The sequence below is a fragment of the Protomyctophum bolini genome (assembly GCF_963924005.1).
Source record: "Protomyctophum bolini genome assembly, chromosome: 4".
NCBI lineage: Eukaryota > Metazoa > Chordata > Actinopteri > Myctophiformes > Myctophidae > Protomyctophum > Protomyctophum bolini.
In genome coordinates this window covers 28,639,304-28,664,402 of record NC_137865.1, presented here as the reverse complement: position 1 = coordinate 28,664,402, position 25,099 = coordinate 28,639,304, and the positions used below count along the sequence as shown (strand labels likewise).

Below are 25,099 nucleotides of genomic sequence, written 5' to 3'. Positions count from 1 at the left end.
GCCTCAGTGTTGTCTTTCCAGTCCAGGTCCTTGTTCAGGTGGACACCCAGGAACTTGTAGGAGTCCACGATCTCTACCTCCTCTCCCTGGATGGTGATGGGTGCTGGGGTCCTCCTCTTACTCCGCCTAGCGTCGAACACCAGCTCTTTGGTTTTTTTAATGTTCAGCAGCAGGTGGTTTTGTTCCGCCCAGCCGATGAAGTTCTCCACCACGCTCCTGTACTCCCCGTCATTGTCCTCCGTGATGCAGCCCACAATGGAGGAGTCATCGGAGAATTTCTGGAGGTGGCATGTTGGTGAGTTGAAACTGAAGTCCGAGGTGTAAATGGTGAACAAGAAAGGTGACAGGACCGTTCCCTGGGGTACTCCAGTGCTTCCCATCACAACTTCCGACTGACAGCCTTGTAGCCGCACATACTGTGGTCTCAGGGTGAGGTAGTTTGTAATCCATTCCACCAGGTTGTGGTCCACATGCATGGCAGCAAGCTTCTCAGCAAGCAGGGGGGGGCCGGATGGTGTTGAACGCACTGGAGAAATCGAAAAACATGATCCTCACCGTGCTCCCCTTTTTCTCCAGATGTGCGTAGGCCCTCTGCAGCATGTAGATGCAGCAATGCAGGGAGGACAGAAGCAACAGCTCCATGCAGGGACGCTTCTCGCATGGAAACACGCTTTGCCGCCCGCTCTTACCCCACCAGGGTTCAGGTAATTACTGATATGGTTTCACACATGGAAAATTGCTACACTCCAGGTTAAATATTAAAGTAACCAAACTTTCACAGAGGAAACTCTGTGGAATTTATGTACCGGTATTTATTTAAGGCTTTAAGTTTAGTAGCCTAAAATCTTTAGCCTGTAAATGCTGACGTTTTTGAAGATTAGCCTATACAGAGTATTTTTTGTATGTTATTATCCAATCTATTTAAATTTTTCCTTTAAAGCATTTATGTTTGGTGGTTTATTTGGTAGACTATTATTCACAGCAGGCTACTGAATAGCCTACCTACCTACCTACCTACCTATACCTACCTACCTACCTACCTCTTATCCTATTGCATAGCCTTCAGTCTGCCTACATATGGCCTAATCTCTCAAAACAGATCCCCCTTATTTTTTCCGATGGTTTCCCAGATTGACAGTTAGCCTACCTATATGGGTATAGCCTAAATCTAATCTCTTGGATCCGTACAGTAGGCTACAGCTAGCCTAGTGCATGTAGAATCATCAGAGTGAAGTATTCAATGAATAGGTTATTTTGGAATGATAATAATGTATTCCAATTTTGTAAGGCTATACATTCTAAGAGTGGGAACTAAATGAAGCGTGGGCACCTCGATGTAAAATGTGCTATTTTGTAATTGAAAAATATAAAACTTGTCAAAAGTTACAAATACACATGATTAGGCCTAAAATAATAATATCAGACCTAAATACCCGTATACTCAAAATGACTGATATACAGGTTTTGTAGTAACTGTAGAAATATTATCATTTAATATGCAGGTATAATATTATTGTCAAATGTTCTCTCTCTCTCACACACACACACACACACACACACACACACACACACACACACACACACACACACACACACACACACACACACACACACACACACACACACACACACACACACACACACACAGATATTGTGTGAACACAAGTTGTGAATATCAACACATCATCATACTGCATCCTACTCACTGTATTCACTATCCATTTTACACAACATTCACTGATTTGTCATTGCTGCAGAAGAAATTATCTTCTGCAGCCAAGGTCAGACGACCTAAGAAAACATCACCAGAGAACAATGATTGCACACCACTTACATGTACACATTTGTGTCAACACTATTTTTTTATTGCTGCAGAAAAATCTTCAAGATTTAAGAAAGAAAGAAAACCTGACATTACAGACGGAGCAATGATTGATTGCACGCCACTTACAATAATGTCACAGTTGATTAGACTTTATACTATTTCAAACAACACACATTTGTGTCAATTAAATTATCCAATCTGTTTCTTTCCGCAGTGTCTATTTTTCCTTCTGCATAATGATGTTCCACTGTCAACTCTGATGGGGAACAATTAGAGTGTAATAACCACCATTACGAGCCTATTGTGTGCTGCCAGGATGTAAGGCATAGCCTCCAAATTCCCCGGATTCATTATGTTTCACCAAATGATGGAGCAAACAGTCAATGGCAGCTGTGAGAGACCCACCTCGTTCTGCAACAGGAGCACAAGTGGACAGGAGCACCAGCTTCCGACATCAGCGGCCAAAGTCAGAGTGATTATCACCTTTGTTCTCTGTGCGGTGTCAGCAGTTTGCAACTTGGCTGTACTGTACGCTGCTAGTCATGGCGGAAAGCGCAAATCTCATGTTAGAATACTCATAATGAATCTTACCGTGGCAGATCTGCTAGTTACGTTAATTGTAATGCCAGTGGATGCCGTCTGGTAAAGTTGGCCGAGTGGCCAAGGCTCCAAAAAGTGACAGAATCCAGCAATACCTCTTAGGGTGTTTTATTTTCCCCGGTTGCAGTGTATTTACAGTAGGAACACCGGTCTAACAAAAAAGAAACACTGAAGACTAAACTTACACAAGACAGAAAATTACTTGAAAGCAAATAGGAAACCAAACCCAGAACTTGAGAAACTCTATCCGGCTAAAACCCTTCCATCAAGGGCCCCCTAGCAGCTCTCCCTGGGTGTTACCTTCTGGTTGCCCCAAGCCCAACTGACTCTCGGCATCCTGCAGCCTCCCTTTTATACTGGGTGAGACCATACCAAGACACAGAACTAATTGGTAACCACTTAACTCAACTGAGGCAAACTACGGCCCATGAGTTGACTTACACAATTATATACGGTTTTACTAAACCTATGTCCAATACATGCACACATTTCAGGCAACACATTAATCACATAAGAGAACATATAATACAAGAGCTCTTGACACATAAGACAGACACCCCTCCTGCTCTATAGCACTTGGTACCTTCCCCCACTCAATCAAGAGGATCACCAGTACTGCAGGAGAGCCAGGTGCGACACAATCATTAAACACAACACCCAATCAACAGGAATGCTGTTAAAACCCATGCCCCATCTTTGTGTCCTTTTATAATTCATGTTTGTACAAATAATAAAATAACAACATGCAACACTAATGTCCAGTCACACAGTCCTCCCCACCGGCTTGCTGTTAAATGGAAGCAGCTGTGTAGTAGTGTATGCCTGTTTGTTCCTCTTTAGTCTATAGGGCACGGGCTGCCCTGTGACACTCATGTTAGAATACTCATAATGAATCTTACCGTGGCAGATCTGCTAATTACGTTAATTGTAATGCCAGTGGATGCCGTCTGGAACATCACAGTACGTGGCAAGGGGGACACGCAGCCTGCAGGGTGCTGATGTTCTTGAAGCTGGTGGCGATGTGCCTTTGTAACAGCGGTCATTAGCTTAGACAGTTTGCTATCCTAAATCCACTGGGCATCAGTGAGGCAAAGTCATGTTGTCTGTGGCCTGGACAATGAGCGTAATTCTCTCTCTCCCTCAGGTAAGTGAGTGGTAATAAAACATATGTTGTGTTCTCTCCAAGGAGTCCAAGCTATATGCCAAAGCTCTTTGCATGGGCATTGTATCAAATTCATCAAATGCCAATCACTCACTTCTAAAGGTGAGCTTTGTACACAGCAAAATCCAGACAGTCCATTTATCCCACCTGAGAGTCACAAATGTCCATCTCTCTCTCTCAACGTTTTTTACGAGGAGACTTGTCCGGACTTTTGGGGGCGACTTCGCCGGGCTTTGGGGCAACCGTTCTTCGCGGTTTGGGGCGAGTAGTTTTGTATTCGTTGCAAGGTAGCTATACTGTCAGGACCCGAATAAGCTGTGTGGTAAATAGTGTTTCTACAACATACTGTAGGCCTACGTACGGTTCAAGTTTGTGGAGTCGCTTATGTGAACACGCTTATAGAGTGCCCTCAACAATTTGGGTTCGGGTTTGATTGGATGTTGTGTTGTTGAGTGACCCTCTTATCTGTCTGTATGCAAACAGCTGGACAGAGCATAGCAATATTCTTGCTACAAACAAGAATATATATTTAAAGATTTGCACCACAGTTATCAACAAACTAATTTCGCTGTCTCTCCAGAGAAATGGAATGGGAAATACAGAATAGCCCAGTGATTGAGATTGAATGCTGAATACAAATCAGGCAGGTTTCTGAGTAGCAAGTTTCGTGCTGCACTGGATCCCTTGCCTCTACTAGAAGTATATTAATACTGTGTTGATACATGTACTGCACAAGGTCAAGATCAATCTAGGGAGTTAATCATGATGTGTCACTCACACTCACTCTGACTCATACAGGTGGTGCACAGTTAGACGCAGCCAAATATTGGTGCAATATGGCCTACAAGACTGTGCAATAACAAGGATATATTATACATAAGATAATAATAAAAATAGTGCTGGACTGCACTAAAATGAAATAAGTAAAACAATATGAATGAAAAAAGTAGTAAATGTGTAGGCTAAAGCAAGCATACCGTAGTTACTTATGGTATTTACAGATCAATGCAGTGCAGCGTATTGTTTTAGTTGCTCTTTTCTCCTTTTGGTTTATTTATTTATTCATTAGTCTGTGTTCAGGGACAGTCACAGGGGAACAAAACCTAAGCTTTGAGCCTCGGGCTGTGAGACACTTCAAGCGGTTGCCAGTCTGCATCATTAAACAGCCCGTTACTGTGCTGCCGTCACATCACTATGTACGTCATTGTGGGCAGCTTGCTCCAGCGAGCACACACTAGTTCTCTACAGTTTATATTAATTCTGCCATTTATTTTCGCATAACTACTTCCACATACTTTGTGCTAGACATTTTGTTCAGCTTTATGCAGTTATTATTGCTCATACTTTTCTTTTTACAAATGTTCATACTTTTTGGGCCACTTCACCCCAATAAACACTTTCCTGGTGTTTTTATGTGGCTAAATCAATCAATCTTTATTTATATAGCACATTTCAGACAACGAGTGCAGTTCAAAGTGGTTCACAGAAAGAGAAAAAATGTAACAAGAAAGACTAAAAACATAACAAGAGAGCATCAACTACATAGTAGCAAAACAAAAGAAGCAACTAAAACAGGAAACGGACATGCAATGATCTATGAATAATAAAAATATGTTTTTAGATATTTTAGTATTTCAAAGTGTCTGTGATGACACTGGTCTCACTTCCTTGATCCTTCCTGGACTACATGTTGTCTCAATTGCCCAATTCCAATGGCTCCCTCTAGGCCTCAAGCCCTGCACCCTCACTGACTTCAGTGACATCAGCTAGAGCTCGTATGTCTCTAAATGTTTTTATGAAATGAAAATGGTGGGCCCTATTGTAAACAAGTAGAAATGCTTTTATGCGGTCGTCCACTCACAACTTTAGTTTTTTTCAACCAAGGTTCAAGTTTTAAGTTGTTACAATTCAGTTTAGTCTAACTTTACTTTGCTTCAAAGGCTTTTTATAAAGTAAAACATGCATGTCAGCACTGTTTAACAAATAATTATAAATAAGTAAATTAATTGAAACAGTCCTACCTATACTCATTATTTCACCTTAATGGATTGGAAAAACATTGTCTTGAATCTCTTTTCTAAGTAAGATCCGAAAATGAGTCAATAAAAATGATTAAATGCTTGCACCGTCTGTAATGAAGGCAGAAGATCAATCCGAAACACTGATATATATACGGTAATTAATATTAGAAAATATTTGAACATCTCAGTTCATAAAAAGGAACATTTGACAGCAAGGCAGCTGTACTATTGTCATCCACCTTAGTATCATACTATTTATGGCGGCTTGAGCTATCACAATATGTGATATGTGATTTATGGAATAAATATTCTCCTGACAAATCCTAGACGTGTATTTCATCGCCATTCAACCCTGGAGTGAACACCGTTAAGGCTAGCACAATACGCTCAATTGTAAAGTCCATAAATTAACTATGATTGTTGATGTATTTCAGAGCCTATGTTCAATTTTTAGGTGAGTTGTCCGGACAACTCACCCGAACGTGAAGACAACTCACCAGGGGTGAGATGTCTTCACTTTCGGCCACTTTCGGGGTGAGTTGTCTGACTGAATATGTATATGAATATGAGCTCTTTTATATACTTATATACTAATGAATATTTTACCAGAATACTTTACTGAATATTTCACAAGAATATTTCACAAGAATATAACACAAGGCAACTCACCGGGGTGAGTTGTCTGGACTTTTGGGGTGAGATGTCTTCACTTTCCGGGGTGAGTTGTCTCAGCGAAAAGTTCAGTTCCAGTATTCCTGTAGGAGTACTATTGTTGGCAAGAGAGACAAGTTTGGTGGAGTATGATCGGGAAATTGAAGGAGAATTGGAACTTGATCAACTGAATGAAGAATTGAATAACTCACTGGAATACATGGATGCAATATGTGAGAGAAAGACGAGGATAAAACGCATTCTGAGGAGAAATCGCATCCACGGCCTCGGGAAATACAGTGACAAGACAACAGTCTGTCAAACTGCCGGAACTGACCATGGAGAAGTTCACTGGAGAGGTGAGTCAATGGCAAAGCTTTTGGAGTCAATTTGAGACAGCAATAGACAAAAACACGAGTCTCAGTAAGTCTGATAAATTCACATATTTAAAGTCATTCTTAAGTGGCACAGCGGCTATGTAGTCGCGGGATTGGCTTTATCAGACCAGAATTATGACAATGCCATTAAAATGCTTACCAGTCGTTTTGGGCGTAAAACTCTAATGCCCACATGAACAAACTGTTAAATCTGACTCCAGTTAAAAGGGACACAGATCATGTGATTGCATTACGCAAACTGTATGATGACATTGAGAAACAAGTAAGAAGCCTAGATTCAATGGGAGTTGTATCCGACACGTATGTTTGAAATTTCTTTATTTAGGAATACCCCATTGAGATACAGTATCTCGTTGGAAACGTATTGTGCCCAATTCTCATGAAAATTATGCTGGAATGATGAAAAACTGGCGGTGATGAGGATGGTGATGGAAAGAACAATACGAAATTGAATTAGGCCTACTGTAATGGGTGCCGCCACGGAAAGTACAGACAACTCACCCCACCATGTCAGAAAGTGAAGACAACTCACCGGGGTGAGTTATCTGGACTTTCGGGGTGAGATGTCTCGACTTTCCGGGGTGAGTTGTCTCAGCAAAAAGTTCAGACATCTCACCCCGCCGTCTCAGAAAGTGAAGACAACTCACCGGGGTGAGTTGTCCATGGAGTATTCAATTGTGTCATGTCACCATACGTGCAGTGCTGTACTACATAAGTGTTGGGCTTGCAAGCAATGTGACCAGAGGAAGCTTTTGAGAATTATTTATTTATTGCAGGGGGGACCCTGCAATTTTTTTGAGGGGTCAAATTAAATCCCTCTAAACCCCTGAAATGCATAGAAAACGCCATCATCACATCCGTTTATCTATCCATCCATCTATTTTCTCCTTCTTTGACCCACAGTAACCCAATTTCCATCAGCACCATGTCGGATAACAGCACTGATGACAAATGGTGTTCAAAAGTCAGCCTCCTGGTGGCGCTATAACAGGCCGTTCTGGAAAATGTGGGGCCACACGAAGACAATCAAAGGCTGCATGGTCAATGATTTGAGATAGGTGTTAAACTGCTACACCAGAGCGCCACCCTGTGGCTGTGGATCTCCTCTCCTTAATCACAAGTGTATTTCCCAATCAAAATCGCATAGATTTTTTTAATTTTTCAAATCACATATACTGCGATGTGCGATCCAAAAAATAAATAATAAAAAAAGTTTTGAATTCTGTCAGGGAGATACGTGGCTCGACCTATATGCCTAGCCTTGTCAAAATATATATGTTCACCAGCAGTTCTCAGATCACAGTTGTCAATACAAGGATTCCACCATCTGACCTAAATATATGTGGTCGGGGGGGTAGGACCAAGGGATTTGGGATTTGTTTATAAACATTTTGGTATTTGTTTATAAACATTTGTGATTTGTTTATAAACATTTGTGATTTATTTATAAACATTTTGGGATTTGTTTATAAACATTTGGGATTTGTTTACAAACATTTGGGATTTGTTTATAAACATTTGGGATTTGTAAGTCTCATGGGGGGGGTAGGACCACTACCAGTTTACCTGTAGTAAGTCTCATGGTCGGGGGGGGGGGGTAGGACCAAGGGATTTGTTTATAAACATTTTGGTATTTGTTTATAAACATTTGTGATTTGTTTATAAACATTTGTGATTTGTTTATAAACATTTGTGATTTGTTTATAAACATTTGTGATTTGTTTATAAACATTTTGGGCTCTGTATAATATGTTGCCTAGGGCCTCAAAAGGCCTAGAACCGGCACTGAACACCCCCCCCCCCCCCCCCACACCATATACTGTAAAAAAGACACACACACACACACACACACACGCTGCTCGGCTTCCGGGCCCCTTGGCTACCGCTATCAAGTTAATAGATGATTCATTAAATTCTGAAGTGGACTGTCACTAAGCCGGGTGCTAGTCAGTGAGTGATAGCAGCATGTAGCCCACTGTATGTATCTCTTAGATAAGTGTCTCAGTCAAAGGTCATGCTTCTCGGTCATGATGACCTGGTCATCCATATGGACAGGCAAAACCAGACCGACCCAGTATGGCAGGCTGATTCTGGACCGTTGACCCCAGGTTAACCCATGTTTAGCCCCTCGCTGTAAGCACTGGACCAGGGCTAACCCATGTTAGTCAGAGTAATTGTAATACTCTGAAGCATAGAAGCAACACTCTGAGAAGCAAGTAGACGCACTGGTCATAGAGTATGGCACTGGTCCGTCCTCTAAACCCCACCACCGTTCCGTCCGCTAAACGTTCCGTAGAGAAACGAGCTGCCCAATGTGCCCATATTATCCTCCTGTAGGATCTGTACGTGTACTGTACTTAGCTTTTCGTGTATCTTAGAGTCAGCCAGTCAGGACACGGACTGGGGGCTATTTTCACCGATATATTATTTTGCTGTTCATGTTGTCACTGAGTTACTTACAGTACTTAACTAAGGGCATTTAATTTGCGTTAACTGTTGCAGCAGGTTACGTTGTTCCACGGTTCACCGTTGAGCAGTCTACTCCGCCCAACTAGAACAACTTGTTCTCAAAGGAATTACACCATGGACACCTTTATTAAATTCTCAAATCAAAGTCAAGGGCGGGACCGTATATTCAGGTAACGTTAATTTAAGTGTCTGTTGACGATATCTTTGTATAACAGCGTTTTTTCTACAACTTAACAAGTGCTGTGTTGAGTATAATTAGCTGCTGTAATGGTGTGCTATTGCTAACATCGTTAGCTGCTAAAGAATAGATGCGATTGTATTGTAATTGTGTAATGTATATTTTCCCAGGGCGACCCAGTATGCCTGCGCATTGTCAAAATATTTAGTTCGGAACAATTCAGAGAGAAAGGAGCTGGCGACCAAACTCCACAGCCTGGAATCACACATGAGTTCTGGACGGAAATGTGAGTAGGCTAGTAAACTAAATACGTCTTGGTAGTATGAATGAGTTACACATTGATAAAATAACAATGAGGAGTGTACAGTGTAGTCTTTATAGTTTTTGGTATATATTTTTTAAATGTGGAGAATTTAAAGGACTGACATTTGCTTGTTGTAATTCATCAATAGTACATGAACATGGCACAATGGTAAATTGTAGAAAGGTGGAACAGGTGCAGAGCCCCTTTTACTGCTAAATTGCTAATGTTATTAAAAAAATAAAATGTTCTGCAGACCTTAATTGCTGATATGGTTGTATGAAGGAGTGGTCTCTTGGATTCTGCTAGTTTGGTAGGCTGTCAGCTGGAGTGAGACACTCACCCTGTAAAACAAATGGGTGCCTAATGAGTGGATGCAGCCTCTGGATACAGCATGCAAATGGTCCAAATTGTATGTTTCAGATGGTGCTGCAATTATTCAAATTCGGCCACTATGTCCATTTCTCCTCAGGGTGCCGTCTCTATTCATATATACTCTAAGGGCCGATTCATACTCCCATTTCGGCGCTGTAGTGCCGAAATGATTTCGGCTTGTCAGAAATTTTCAGTAGCACCGAAGAGCCGACTTTAGGACGGTACCCGCCCCCCCGAACCTCAAATGACGTCAAATTGTAGGCTCTACAGCGCCGAACCGACTTTTATTCGGCTCTAAAATAGGAGTATGAATCGGCCCTAAGACACGGCAAAAGCCGCTTGTGGCAGGCGTCTCTTCCTGGTTTTTAGCAAGGAAGCTTAGAGAAGGAAAGTATATGGTCACGTGACTGGGCTGCACCATGACACTTTCATGGACAGTTTTGGACACTTTCATGGGAGCCAAACTCACACCGAAAGTTCAATGAATACATGGCAGTGAATGGAGCCAACAAATATTATTTCGGAACAATCGAGACCTTTGTCATATTCGGTTCAGGAATATAAACGAAGACATATCACTGGTTTTTTTCTAATAACTTGCTTTTCGATGTGCACAGAATGCACAGTATATACTTTTCATCTGAGGATCTAAACAGCAGCAGGTATCCTTTCTGGCTCCAAGGCCAGACAGGAAACGGTGGGAAGTCTCGCGATACTTGCTAAATTCAGAAAGGTACTTTGTGCTCTTTAGATAGATACCATACCTCTAAACATTACACAGTGTACACATCGAAATGCAACACAGCAGACAATAATGTGTTATATGTTCATTTGTTTTCCAGAAGCGATAAGTTTTGTCATAACTCGGCCCTAGGGCCATGTCAACTTGAGGAGTGTTCAAAATAACAATTTATTAACAAAAGGTAACTAAATTAAATTAATGCTTACAGAATGTTTGAGATGTGGAAGTCAGTAAGGTTAGTATGGTGAAGGGGTGTTGTAGGGTGCCGTCATCTGGAGAGGGACACTGAGAATGGCTGGCAAGCCCACCTTTTATAGGGTTCCAGGTGCACTGGCCAGGTGCTCCTAATGCACCTAATGAGGAGTCTCAGGTGGGCCGACATCCACGTGATCTGTGGGAGAAATACACACAGGGCAGTACACCATATAGACAGCATAGGCCCTGCAGGCCAGGTCAAGGGGCTGTGACACTTTACAAAAGGTCTCAGTCATTCAGAAATAGTGTTTGTTCATGAGCTGGTCACTGAGTTCTCATCGACTCCAGTGCATTCTGCTGAACTTCCGTGACCATGTCCTTTCCTTCTCAAAGATTCCTTGGTTTTTAGACAGCTGGTGGATGGTGCTCCACCCACAGCCAGATTCCCAGAAACGCTTGCCCCCGCGGCATGGGTGGAGCTTCATTTCCATCCACCAGCTGTGTCTAAAAACCCGGAAGAGACACCTGCCGCTGTATTGTTCATGTTCACATCATGTATTACATGTATACTTTACATTACTTAAGACCATTTTCCAAATATAAATAGGCCTATTTAACATTTTGGACAAAATAGCCAATTTTACATTGAGGTTCCCAGAATGTCCAAGGTGCCCACTTGACCTGTATCCAAAGTTACTTGATGCCTTATGCGAAGAGCATGATGTGGGGAAAAAAGGAAGTTACTTAATAGCATTTTCAAAATTTAAAGGAGATCTTTTAAATAAAGTGTATAAAAAAAAATATATATATATGAATGAAAACTTTTATTTAATCTCACATTTCCAATTTAATTGACAACTGCTTTGATGTCCTGTGCTTTTGTTTTAGTGTTCAGACTGGGGAACACAGTACATTCCATTGAGGCTGCCAAGCGAACCGTGCAACTCTCTGACCCAGTGCTGTGCCTGTGCCTTACAGTGGCCAATGTTAACCGTGCCCTCTACTTCATCTGTGACAATGTACTTTGGGCCAGAAATGTCGGTCTCATCCGTGACATCAACAAGGACCGCTGGAGCCTGAACGCTTCTCGCTGCTACTTCATCTCTCTAGTTATGAACTTGACCAGAGATGCTTACGTGATCTCCCAGTTGATGGTGCAGAGGGCGAGGGATAAACGCTTTCAGCAGAAAATCGACCGGCACCTCAGTGACAGTCCTGAGGTCGCTGAGGTGCTTTTTCCACCACTGGATGCTTTTCTTTTTGTGCTGTTTGAGAGCCTAAAAAGCCACCCTGCCGTTGCCTTAGACACGTTGAAGAATATTTGCGATCTGTTCATTCCATTGGACAGGTTGGGTATATACCAGTCGAATGCAGGAGTGGTGGGCTTTTGTGGTCTGATGTCTTCACTACTAGGGATAATAACCCTCATGCAGCCCAAGTTAAAAATCAAACCATGATGACCAGGTTTCAAAGTTGTTGGAATACATGCTTTTTTTATTGGGATCATGTATGTACTTGTGCAGAATGGAAGGACATTACCAGCAGTTCTACCAACTAGTCTAAGATCTTGGCATTTAACTTAGACCAAACACACCAAACTGCACCGAAATAGCCCAACATGCAGTAGTTTTCCTCAACTCACTTCTTTATTGAGTAAGTTGTTTTCGTACAACAGTGTTTGGAATGTCTAAACTTTGTACTGTATTTTTTACGTTGATTTAGGGATCTGATCAAATGAACGAGAATATAGATTTGTTTTCTACTTTCTACGTTGGTTTTGCACTGTTTATATTTACAGTAACTATGTCTGATTCATAATTATACTTGTGCACCACTGTCATAATGCGCTGTGAACTCTTTCAGTGTGCGACATAGATATTATATGAGAAGAGTGAGACTAAATTGATAGCAGTTGCCATTGTGTGGGCCGGACCTGCTTATTAAATCACTTTTAACCAGTTTACACTGTGTATAGTTGTCTGGCTGGTCTAATAATTTTACATTTATTGTATTTCTTTGTCGACTGTTATACAGTAACATGGATCAAGTACTGAAAAATCTACAAGCCAAAACATCTTTGAAATTTGGCTCAGTAAAGGACTTATTTATTTGCATGGCACTGCCATTGGGCCTGATTCACTAAGCTTTACACCCATATTTTGGGTGTAATGACATTTTCCAAACGTCTCATGTTAGTCTAGAATAAATAATTCTAATGACATACAGCAAGAGCAAGCTTTGGTCTAATGTAAGTCTGCATCCGAGCAGACTTGAGAAAGAGCGGCCCTAGTATGCAAAATTCACAGACAAAAAGATTACTGAATTAGACTACTAGTATGTGCGAAGTTTGGGTGTACACCCAAAGGTGTAAACAGCTGTAGTGTATAACACGCAGCCTGGAATAAAACTTTTTTTTATATGTACTCCTAAATAACTGCACATGTAGGCCTACCACCTGGGTCTCATCCAAGAGATAATTCCTTCTTGGCCAGGGGAAATATTGAACACCACATTTCTTAATGGAAAAGTAGGGAGACCACCTCCAACCACTGCAGATATTGTATTAACATAATCTGCCATACAGGTTGGATAAAATAATGTTTTATTAAAATGAATTCTGGATTGCAGCGTCATTGTTATTAATGAAAAAGGTATGATGGAAAAGGTTTTCCTCACAATCCTGTGGCGAAATAAAATCTATGCAAATCATGTTACTAAATCAAAGAGCCTTAATAAATGTATGATGTATCTGTAATACATAGCGTGTGTAACAGAGTATTTTGAAATAAAGTTTTAATATATTGTATCTTCCTTGTATGTTTATATATTTTTTACCTCTGCCAAAGAGGGTATGTTTTGCACCAGTTTTTTGTACCTGTCGATGGATGGCCAGTGCCACCGTGACCTAGCTCATGTCCCAACCATAGATGGTCCCAACCAACAGCAAGATTCATAATAATCATATGACCTGTTTCAGCGTGAAGATACTGGGGCTCCTCCTTGTGTGTGCTTCTGTCCAATTCTCCATGAGTAGCTGTCTGTCTGCCTGTCTATGAGTAGCTGTCTGACTGCCTGCCTGTCCAATTCTCCATGAGTAGCTGTCTGTCTGTCTGCCTGTCTATGAGTAGCTGTCTGCCTGCCTGCCAGCCAGCAAGTTGGTTAACAGAAAATAAATTGTTATGGCTGAGTAAAATAAAATACAATAAAACAATCTACCTGAAAATAGATAGCTATAAGTGAAGAGCAATTTCCGCAATTACCATTTCCGCAATTTCCTCAATTTCCATTTCAGGTTGAGTATCACTGACGTATAGGCTACCCTCTTTACTGGATTAACACTGCCCTCGTGGAAACATTGTAGCTACATTTTATAAAAGTCAGACATGTAAAGAGCTTTATTTGTCAATATTTTACTGAGACAAGAAAACACTTTTTGCATTTAAGCATTTCTCAAGAGGATGGATTTGTTAAAGCATCCACCATTAAAAACTGCAAAAATATATTCCATTTCCCTTTCACCATTCTTCGAGTTTTGCTTGTGAAAAGAATAAACTGTGCAAAGAAAGAACCCCAAAAAGAACAAACACATAAAAAGCAATAAATAGTTACAGAAATTTGTTCTCCTAGGTAGATCAATTGCAGTGACTTAGTTAAACTAGACACAACATTTAATTTCACATTTCTAGTGAGACATTGCATTCCCGATACCAAAACATAAGGTAAGCGCACCGGAATGAAATACAATTTGAAAGAAGGGATTGAAAGTGAAAACATTATTTAGGAAATTAGGGTCCGCTCATTAAAATAATTACTTTAGTTTTGTTTTCTGACGTATTGGGGGAATCAAACTCCTGCCTGCAGTGGTGGGCAGGAACTCTACTCCTTGTGATACCTGGACACCCTGAAATAATAACATTTACATACATGTATGCATACAGCAAGCCAATTCAATGGCATCAAATTGGTGTCTGTCCATCTCCACAATCACCTCTCTCTCTCAAAATAATAATATGAGAACTGGAAAATACTTTATTCACAATCTGAAATGAGGCTGAATGATCTGTGAATCGTAAACCCTGTTCTGTGAACACTACCAACACTACTTTATGGCATGACAGGTGATGGTGGAAATACTGTAGACCCATGGGTTTTCCAGAAAAACAATGATGGGTAAACTCCAAGTAGCTCTGCTTTCCTTCCTAAAAGGCACCTACAGTAGTTGAAACAACAGGAAAACACACGTTTATCACACATTTATTCCCACGAGCATAGTATTGCATCATCATCCTCATAAGATGATTTCTGGAAACCCAGCCCAGTCCAATACTGCACACAAGGGAACAGTAAGCATATTGTCATAGTCAGGCACAAACCATGTACTGTATCTCCATATTGAATGAATTAATGCCCTATTTTATACTTTCATATGATATTATCATCACACTAAGTATTTTTGAAATGGTTGAAAATGTTCACCTATAATACCAGGTTGAAAGTGGCTTAACTACTTTCATTGCTTAAAACTTATGTCTGTATTTGGGTTCTATAAATATTTAAGCAATGAAAATTAAGAGAGCTTGTGACAAATAACTATTGGAATACATACAGGTTATTTTCTTTCCATTCATGAGAAGTAACAGTTAAGGTTTCCACCCGACCGTGACACTATGTTCTGAGAGAAGTCTGTTGATACTGAAGTTTATAAATTATCATTTTTTTAATACCCGATGCCTGAATTGTATATTGTTAACCTCAAATGGTTCTGATATAGCATTATATCAATGCCCAGCCCTAATCAATATTCTTATGTCTCAAACGAAAGGAGCCAGTACCATAGTTGCAAACATGCAATTTGGTCAAGAACAGAAAATAAATATATGATAAGAAGAAAAAGATCTGTTGAGCTGTCCAGCACATGTTTCTTATGTTTGAAAACAATGAAATAATTCTGGCTTTAGATAGATAGTGGTGTTTGATAGGACTGAACAATCATGTCAAATAAATTCATTTTCTTTTCTGCTCATGATTATCTAAAGATTATGTTACATTAAGAAATAAAATGCATCTATGACACAAAATGATTAAGACTTACATGAACAAAAACAATACAGTCTGAGTCAACACAGGTGAGATAACATTTGCAGTACAAAAAAAATCCATTAACTTAAATTCAGCATTTCCTTCAAAAGACATTTAAACAAATTGTCTTAAAACACGTTTGACTGTGCAGATGAACAAAATTGAGATTAAGTACATTTCAGAACATGGGTATCTGAGTCAAAGAAATGTGTATCAGGCATTAAGGCATAGCTTCATTATTCCATTTCAACCAATCATTAAGACAAAAGTTGTGTTTGCTTGAAAGGATAATTGAATCTGGTCCCTATAGTTTTTCTTTCAAGCCACGAAAGCTTAAGTGAAATGAAAAGTCACAAGTAGCAATGATTTGGATGTACATGCCATGGTAAAAGTTAGACAATTCCATTTTTTGAAAGGCATCTCCACCAAGTCCACAACCAGTAGCCAGATGATAAAATATCTAACTTCCGCCGTTGGAATCGATGACAAGAGACGGTGAGTTTGATCATGTGTGACTATAAGAGGGAGGAATCTGGTCGTGTCAGGGATAGGGGAGTGCTCATTTTGCTTCACTTAACATTCTGCATGAATCATGAATGCAATTTCCAAAACGGGCAAAAACCTATTCTGTCCACCGCAACTCAATGCGTGAGGCCATCGGCTGCTTGGCACAGGCACACGCTCACCTCATGATCAAGTGATGTAAATACTAAACAGTCATGCATGTTAGGGCTGGGCGATATGACTTCAAATCAATATCACTATTATTTCAAACTTTTGCCACAATTATGATTAATGTATGATATGTTTTAACAATAGTGAAAATAGCAGATCTAGAAGCACTGTGGATGTGCCACGTGTCACAGATTGGCAATTTCTTTTGTACCATTGTACAAGAAAGTATAATACAGGGTTATGTGTTTAAACCAACTACGGTAATCCATTTTGTCGATTGTAATTTACAATCTATTACATCTTTTCATTTAAAAAACTATTTGGTTATTGATTTAAATGTCAGTTATGATATAATTATGTTCCGTTAACTGCCCATAATACAGGGTTATGTGTTACTTTAAACCAACTACGGTAATCCATTTTGTCGATTGTAATTTACAATCTATTACATTTTTTCATTTTCAAAACGTTATTGATTTTAAATATCAGTTATGATCTAATTATGTTCTGTTAACTGCCCAGCCCTAATGCATGTGAAACCATTCAGTTGAGAATTAAACAAAACGAGCATCTTCCTCTGGCACATCCAATTTAGCACCAACCGCCTCGGAGAATTCTGACACTGCTCTCTGGTGGCTGTCAGCGCACGTCAGCGTGATGCTTATTAACTTGTTGTTTGACACATTGTCTGGCCAGCTGCTACATCAGTGACCTCACATGTGCCATGACATAGGTGAAGTTGTTAAAAAAGCTTCAAAATAAACCAGTATTTTCCATTACATAATGTAAAGGCGATTCCAGAAAGGCTAAGTGTTGGTGTTGAAAATAGCACTGCTAAGTTTAGCTAGCTAAATTTCTATTCTGAAACTATCAGAATGGTATTTGAAAGACCAGTTTTCTAGATTCACAACTCACCGCTCACTATCACGATGATACATGGTTCTAACCAGACTCTGCACAATGCATTTCATGATGATTTCATGATTATGAATTCACCCTTTGTCAAGTCCGCCCGTGGTTGTGCCCCTCTTTGCACCCATTGGCTGCGGTTTCGTAGTTGGATAAAAATCTTTTTTTATCTCTCTCTCTCTCTCCATCCACTACCACGTGTCAGTAAAAAAAGAACATCATAGGTGCAGCATGTTGACTGGGCATATCATGTTTGTTTTTAGTTTTTTCCAAAAATGATGTTTTAGAAAATTCAAGATAAACAAGGCAGAAAGAGCCTGCTGGTTAGTCAGTCAGGGACCAATCAGAAGGCTGACAAATGGTGAATTAGAATGACAGTTTGAAGTCTTATTTATATCCACGTTTTTCCCCACCAAGGTAGTGGCGCTCCTTGTGTGTGTGCATTGCTTCCTTCAGGCCGTGTTACCATGTCTGCTTATTATAAGCAACCTTTGACTTGTTTTTTCTGTAAAGTCACTTGCAAATAAATTATTGGTAGTAGCTGGTTGATGTTTTTTGGGGCTTTATAGTAGTTGCTTATTTGGGCTTGCTTCCACATTTCTTCACATCAAGGAACCCTAGATTAAAAGGATATGTTAATTGTCCACAGACATAAATCTGAACATATTTTGTGCCTTTTTTTTTAATGTTTAAAAAATATTCAAAATATTTCGATTTAATCTCAATGTGTTTTTAAATAACGGTAGATCAGCTATTTTCATTTGTGCTTGTTTTCATAGACCTGGCCACTTGTTTCTCTTGCAAAACTGGCAACAAAGCAAGAGAAAGAGGAACTTATGCACACACAAACGCAATGCACTATGGGCTGTAAGAAAAAGGTGAATAGAATGGACGTAATTTTATAGTAATCTCCAGAAGTCCCAGGTGTTATGTGAAAGGAAAATAAGTGGCATTTCCCCCAGGCTGTTATTACATGGTCAGAGCCAATAAATATAGTCGTGTTTTTATGGGATTTCTTATTCATTTGTATTATATTGATTTAAACCTTATTGTGGTGAATTAAGGTATTATCTCATTATTTATGTTTGTACCATTAAAAACAATGAATAAGCAAAGTACTTTGTACTTAAATATAAAGACTTTTGTAACATCTGTTTTCTGCTATGATTGTACCATCAAATCCATATGCTCCTTTTTGGTCCTGGCAAAAGACATACTTACAAAGTATGCGGGCAGGAGACTTTACATATATTTAGCATTTTCGATTTTAGAATTTAAAAAAAGCATTTGGCTTTCACTGCATCACCTCACCATTTTACAGCAGAACAATGTCCAGCCATTCCAATAACAATCATTCTTAAAAACTATTGTAACCACTTAAACCCCAGCATCTATATTCTGAGGAAACCTTTCGCAGGAAAATAGCAGATCTACAAGGTCACAGTGCGTTGCATTTGTGACGCGGTGAGCCTGTTGGCCAGCTATTTGACAGCAAAGATAGTTAGTGTAGAGCGCAAAAACAGAAAAGTCACTAGTATAGAGCCGTGAGGGACTCCGATCAACCAAGTATAGGGTTTAAGTGGTTAAAGGGCGTCATTTGATCACGAGTTGGTGGTCTGGGCCCACTTTTGAAAAGAGAACCTTGCTCCTTGATTCCATGAACACTCAAGAGGTGAAGAGGAGTAAAGTGAATAGTGTTTCAGCTTGTATACAAAGTCCTTAACACTCCAGCTGGCCAGTTAATTGGTCCGTGTTGTAGAAGCTTTTGGTCCAATCACATTCCACCCCGGTGAGTGTGAGGACGGTGGCTGTGTCCGGTCATAGTCCATGATCAGACCTTTGATATGTGACAGTTTCAGATGCAGGTACTCACATCTCTTCTTCTCTTCCCGATACCCAGGAAACCTCTACAAAGAGAAAGGAAACCAAGTTAGCTTAGACAAAATGTGGGGATTTGTAAACACAAAACAATGTAGGATACTGTTTATTTTTTTTAAGTAGTACAAAATATTCTTACTTTCTTATATTTTTTGTACTTTTGTAATATTTGGTCCTCCATAATCTGTAAACATTAAAATTAAATTATTGTTAGCAACAACAACAAAAAACATCTGTGTTCCAAAACACATCAGGTCTTTAATCTTTTAAGAATCCAAAATAGAGCTGGCATCAGTTCCTGGCCCAGTCAGTACCTTGTACTCTTCTGTCCCCGGAGACAAACTGTTGATCTTTGAGCCCAGCTGTACAAACATCTCTGTGATAGTACCAATCCGGTCGTGAAGAGCTCTGTACTCATCGTACTCAGCACAGAAGTCCTCCTTATACTGTTGGCGCTGCTCTAATGCTGTTATGGCATTGTATTTTCTGAAGGAAAAACAAAAGAACCATTCATAAAATGACGAAAACATTCCAGATAACTGTACTTTTTGTAAGTCTTCTTGCGTTTGTCTCTTGAAGGAATGTGACCTGGAATTTACTGTTCATGAAATTCATGCTGTTTCCTAGTCTGTCCAGTAGATGGCGACACAGATTTGTGGCATGAACAGACTGTGACACGTCAAGGATTCAACAGTGTGATGTGTTGTCCAGATGTAAAAATGTAAGACATTAGATCATTTGTTTTCTGAGTCATTCTCTGTGAAGCTTTGTTATTACTATGTGTGACGGCCCTTTTAGACATTTGTTTTTCTTCCATTTTCACAATGTATGCGACTCTGCTGAATGTAAAATCTAAGCGTTTTGGGACAATCCTTTCTTAACCAAAATACGTTACGAGTAGGTGGCCGCTAACCTGAAACATCCCAGCAATCAAATGGGGTTAAAAATAACTAAGGCTGCAAACTTTAGACTTCATCAGAAACTGGTGGATTGTTTGAGCAGGTTTCAGAAATGCCTTCTGGATCTGGTGGTTTAAACCCGATTTATACTTAACTACAAGCTCACGACACATCGCAGACGTGTCACTTAAGTCACTTAGTTAATTAGGCTTTATTCAGAAACCAAGCGCTGCGGTGAGGAACCAAAGTGTGGTCAAATGTGTTTTTGAACTTACATCAAATAGTCAGGCAGCTCCTCAGCGGATGTGCAAGTGACAGGTGTTTTAGCCCTGTCTGGGTCTGTGGATAAACACACACAAGGGGGGGGGGGGGGTTAAAGCAATTGGCCAATACAAAGGTGATAAAACTACCATCATATCAAGGCTGATGGATTCGTTTATCACTGTCCCCGATAAGAGACCTGCTCCGGGGAAAGTGGTGACGCCAGAGGCCCGGAGTGAGAGGCAACACTGCGTGCTCCAGAGGTCACCCAGCTGTTCCACAGTCAATCATCAACAGAGTAGAGGGCCGAAGAAAAGAAAAGTACCGAACAACACGCTGCAAAATGTGAAAACGTTTCACTGCAGTTCAACTACGTTAATAGAACATTTCACTTGTACATTTACTAGACAGAAGCTGTTTTGGAGATGTGTTGTGGTCCAATAGGCTGTAAGACCAACCTGGATATTTAACTTCTTAATTATTCTTAATTGTTAATTGTTCATTTATATTTACCGTTGAGATTTTCCTGGTTTTGCTTCAGATCCGGGCTAGTCTCAATCCAGTCTGGTTTTAAGCGCTCTCGTTCCTTCTCTTTGTGCTTTTTGGACCTCTTCTTTTTATGTTGGCCATTGGCAAGCTGCTGGTCAGTGCAAACGGAGGTCTCAGTCTGTTGCGGCTTGGGACTTGGGGCTGCAGGAGTGGGCTCCATTCTCTCCAGTTTGGGAATATTTGATGAGCCATGGACTTTGTGCCGCAAATAAAGGCCATTCGGGCTCCCCTGGATGTGATTGTGGGTTCTTTCAAACTCAGTTTTCGTCTGTACACTAGTGTTTCCTTGAGTAGAGGGGGTAGGGGTCCCATTGGGGGTAGGGGTCCCATTGGGGCCATGGTCACCATTGGAAGGAGACTGCAGAGGTAAACTCTGGTCTAGTAGTCTTTGTTTCTTAGGGGTCTGACAACTGGAAGGGTCAGCGGGAATGGGGCGTTTCTACAAAATAAAGCAAGTGATTATTCAATTTCAGGAAAAATGATTTTTTTTTTTAAATAAAAGGCTCACAAGCTGTAACATAAGATGTTATGTTATTTTACATAGAAAAGGTATAACTGGATTTCTGAAGTAGAAGAGCCTCCACTGCCTCTAGCACTTCAATAAATACAAAACAGATGGTGCCACACCAATAAACTTTCCTTTCCTACTCTACAGAAGTGTATTTAGGCACAGGCTGCTGGACGTGATCACATTCGTTATTGAAATATCAATCAGAAATAACACGCTAAAGCAGTCTATATCAGCAGAGGAAAGCTGCAAACAATTCTCTGTTTTGTGCAAAAGCAATAAGCGAGGTAGAACGTCAAGGTATAATTCATTTGAGGTGAATATTTACCGCAGAGAGACTCTTGGCAGGGCTAAGTTGTGAAGGAGAATCCCCAGGGGTTTTCTGGAATGAATGGTTGGACTGGAGACTCTTCAATTGGCTACTGTGGAGTGGCTGAAGTTTCCTGCAGAAACATCGAGAACACATCGCCTTCGGTGAGCCAGTTATCCTTTCTTATTTATTTATAGGCCTATGTTAGACTGAGCTCCTACTGCAGAAGAGCTGTAAAAGATGAGCAGCAATTTATGTGGGCCATGCAGTTCATTCTGACAGTTGTGCGCATTTTACGAGTAAACCGCAAATTAACCATCGCAATGATGCCTTCCAGAGAGTTAAAAAATGTTTTTATACTGACAACACATTTTCTTTTAGCATACCAAATAAAAACTAAAATAGCAGTCAAAGGCGTTCAATCCCATTGCAGCCATTAAGACTGAGTGGTATCCAATGCACTGAGCAGAACAATAGTAACAGATGCAGGCTCCGCAGAGCCAAGCCCTCTCCTCCGGCAATCTGCTTCCTACAGCTCCTTCCTCATCCAGACCTCGCTAGACCCCGAGACTAGTCGTTACTCCCAGTGGACTCAAACAACGCTTTCAACCACATGATCAATGGAATCTGTTCTAAGCTCCTGTACGGTTCAGGATATTGTTGATATAAAGCTTACAGACTCTGCAGCCAGCTAGAAATGATAAGGATCCAGTCAAAAGCGATAAAATATATTATGTCCTTTGGAATCAGCTACAGGAAGAAATGTTCCACACTAATGAAAAGCATTATGTATCCTGTTCATATGTCTGTAGCAGAACATTTCTTTTTTCTTTTTTGTATCCGAGAGTCGGTTGTAAAATGAAAAGGCTGTGCAATCAGCTGGGTTTGCAGTTCTTTCCAAACGTTTTTACAAAGCACGCGGCCAGAGTGTTTACTGCCAGGTAGAGCACAGCACACATACAGTACAGAATAGAGGGACGGCTTTCATCCTGAACAGCTCAGCCCCTGCTACTCTGAGCCTCCTGTCTGTGCTAATGCTATTTGGCAACGCCATGCAGTGCATATTTTGCCCCTGCTTTGATGTGGCTATTAACAGATTCATCAGTGCAGAGATGTGGTCATTTAGTAGCTCGCCTTTCACTGTGATCCCACCGGACTCCTATATTAAAAACTCATTCAGTGCCACCTGGTGGACACCAGTTTTGGCCCGTTGCCACCGAAGCCCAATATAAAAAAAATAAAGAAAATATAATTCTATTGTGCATGTCATGTGCATGTCAGCACCTGCCCACCAGATTAGAGGAATTTTCAAAATATGGATAAAAAAAAAGAAAAGAGAATATATATTTTTTTTAAAGGCGTCCAAAGGTGCCATTGGCACTCTAGGACATTTTATAAAGGGGGGGCGTCCAAAGGCGTCCTGTGGCACTGAGTGAGTTTTAATATGGCCATATTTATGCCAGCACATTGTCAAAATGCATCAATCCTCCTGTGAGGGTCATTTCTCACAAATATCTGCAGTGTCAAAGAAAGCGTGAAATAAACGTTTTGTTACAGGTGTCCACACAAGTTTACCACATGAAACAAAACACCACCATGTTGGGGTGATCCCATAGCCGAGTGGTTAGGGCACAAACCACGTGGGCTCTAATGCCTGAAAGAGAGATCCCAATTCGATTCCCAGCCTGAGCCAGCCAGACCAGACTCTCTGTGTTTCCCATTTCTCTACACTGTACCGAACAAAAAGGATGACTCACCACCACGTCATAACGAGTTCAAAAACTGAAAATGCTTAATACACATGAGTATGATCGCTGGAGAGATGATAAATGACAGAAATTAGACCAACCTGGCCAGCAGCCTGTGGATGAGTTGCTTCTCCTCCTCTAGATAGGCAGGCCAATCCTTCTGGACATGCCTGTAGAACTCATCCTTTAGAGTGAAGCTTTGGTCCTTAGGGCTCAATTTAGCAACCTGGAAAAGAATGGCTCCACATTTGATTAGCTGAATACAACAGATATTTAAGTGAGAATAACCATAGTAAAAGATAAAGTTTTAAGTGAAGTGAATTTATCACATGCTGAACTGAATCTACCCAGAATACATTCTGAAACCATCTCCTTTTCATAGAACAGTCAGTCCAGCTGGAGACTCCCCACCCCTTTCCTGTCAAAACACAATCTTCTCCTCAAACGATAATTAAAGCACAGGCCTAATTACAGCAGTCGGCACAGTCTCCCCTTGACGACTGCGGTGGTACTTTCAAACATAACCGAGTACAGGAAATACACCTCAGATAAACTTACTTGAGATCAGCCATTTAGAGAATTTTCGCTTGTGGCAGTAAACGACTATTTGATGTTTCTGGAGTGAAGCCCAGCAGTGATGTCCATTGGCCAGTGAAGCCAACTTTTAAAGAACCAATTATTTTTACCCTTTCATCCACTGGTCTCAGTCATACTTATGTGATGTGATGATTACATATAAACAATAATATATTTCAAAGGAGGTTTAGACTAATCAAATCCATCATGATTTTCACATAATTCTGTGTTTCAGCTGCTACTCCTAAATTCTCCACATTTAAACACTTGGACCCTAGCATCCCTATTCTGGGGGGAACATCTGCCAAATATATCATCTACAAGCTTGTAACTTTCTGCGAAGAGATTCTGTGCAGAGGGGAAAAGAAGAGCCAATCAAGTACAGAGCCTACTCAGGTCAGGCTTTACGAAGTATTGAGGGCTTAAGTGGTTAAACGCTAGCCAGCTACGATGACTACACAGCAACGTGCCAGATGTCTCACCTCGTCCAGAACTGAGGTCAGGTCAGCCTTGTCCTTTAGACTGGCCTTCTCTCTCTCCAACCACAGTAGCAGCTCAGGTTTCTTGTAGGGTTTTAAGGCCAGAAGGTGAATGATGCGTTCCCTCAGCGTTCTGTGGGCCACGGGGCTGGGAGCCGTGCTCCTCTTGTGGCTGGGGGAGTGCTTGTTACTGCCGTCTGTGCTCAGTGCTGGGCCATGCTTCCTCTGTACCTTCACACATTTACCTGAGATCGACAAGGCAAGGCACGTTTATTTGTATAGGCAGCACATTTCAAAGGGCTTTACTACTT

General features: G+C 40.6%; 3 protein-coding genes across 4 annotated transcripts in view; 2 read left to right on the top strand and 1 right to left on the bottom strand.

Annotated features, from left to right (window-relative positions):
- Positions 1-2,177: 2,177 nt before the first annotated feature.
- On the top strand, positions 2,178-5,357 carry gnrhr4 (gonadotropin releasing hormone receptor 4; the record flags this gene model as incomplete). The annotated part of the gene is given in 8 exon segments (XM_080762161.1): positions 2,178-2,390; positions 3,299-3,386; positions 3,389-3,449; positions 3,451-3,481; positions 3,484-3,511; positions 3,514-3,569; positions 4,386-4,395; positions 5,314-5,357. Coding segments are annotated over 8 exon segments (531 nt in total).
- Positions 5,358-9,002: 3,645 nt separating this feature from the next.
- On the top strand, positions 9,003-12,887 carry pex11a (peroxisomal biogenesis factor 11 alpha). The gene is made up of 3 exons (XM_080761481.1): positions 9,003-9,296; positions 9,475-9,590; positions 11,806-12,887. Exons 1-3 carry the CDS (start codon positions 9,241-9,243, stop codon positions 12,372-12,374), a joined length of 741 nt encoding a protein of 246 aa, XP_080617607.1. The 5' UTR covers positions 9,003-9,240; the 3' UTR covers positions 12,375-12,887.
- Positions 12,888-14,289: 1,402 nt separating this feature from the next.
- LOC308314714 (RNA polymerase II elongation factor ELL) overlaps positions 14,290-25,099 on the bottom strand; it is a 35,608-nt gene continuing 24,798 nt past the window's right edge. Inside the window, exons 5-12 of one of the 2 annotated variants that reach the window (XM_080762369.1) lie at positions 24,792-25,033; positions 23,835-23,959; positions 22,004-22,118; positions 21,132-21,606; positions 20,633-20,696; positions 19,773-19,944; positions 19,598-19,642; positions 14,290-19,487 (exon numbers count right to left, since the gene is read on the bottom strand). In XM_080762369.1, the coding sequence (XP_080618495.1) occupies positions 19,320-19,487; positions 19,598-19,642; positions 19,773-19,944; positions 20,633-20,696; positions 21,132-21,606; positions 22,004-22,118; positions 23,835-23,959; positions 24,792-25,033 (1,406 nt within the window). In that variant the 3' untranslated portion in view covers positions 14,290-19,319. The remainder of the gene's footprint in view (positions 19,488-19,597; positions 19,643-19,772; positions 19,945-20,632; positions 20,697-21,131; positions 21,607-22,003; positions 22,119-23,834; positions 23,960-24,791; positions 25,034-25,099) is intronic. The other variant, XM_080762370.1, reaches the window with a different exon arrangement.

Coding starts and splice junctions, on each gene's coding strand:
- pex11a (XM_080761481.1), top strand. CDS start 9,241: ATGGACACCTTTATTAAATTCTCAAATCAAAGTCAAGGGCGGGACCGT. Junction 9,297..9,474: donor GGGCGGGACCGTATATTCAG/GTAACGTTAATT, acceptor ATATTTTCCCAG/GGCGACCCAGTATGCCTGCG. Junction 9,591..11,805: donor CATGAGTTCTGGACGGAAAT/GTGAGTAGGCTA, acceptor CTTTTGTTTTAG/TGTTCAGACTGGGGAACACA.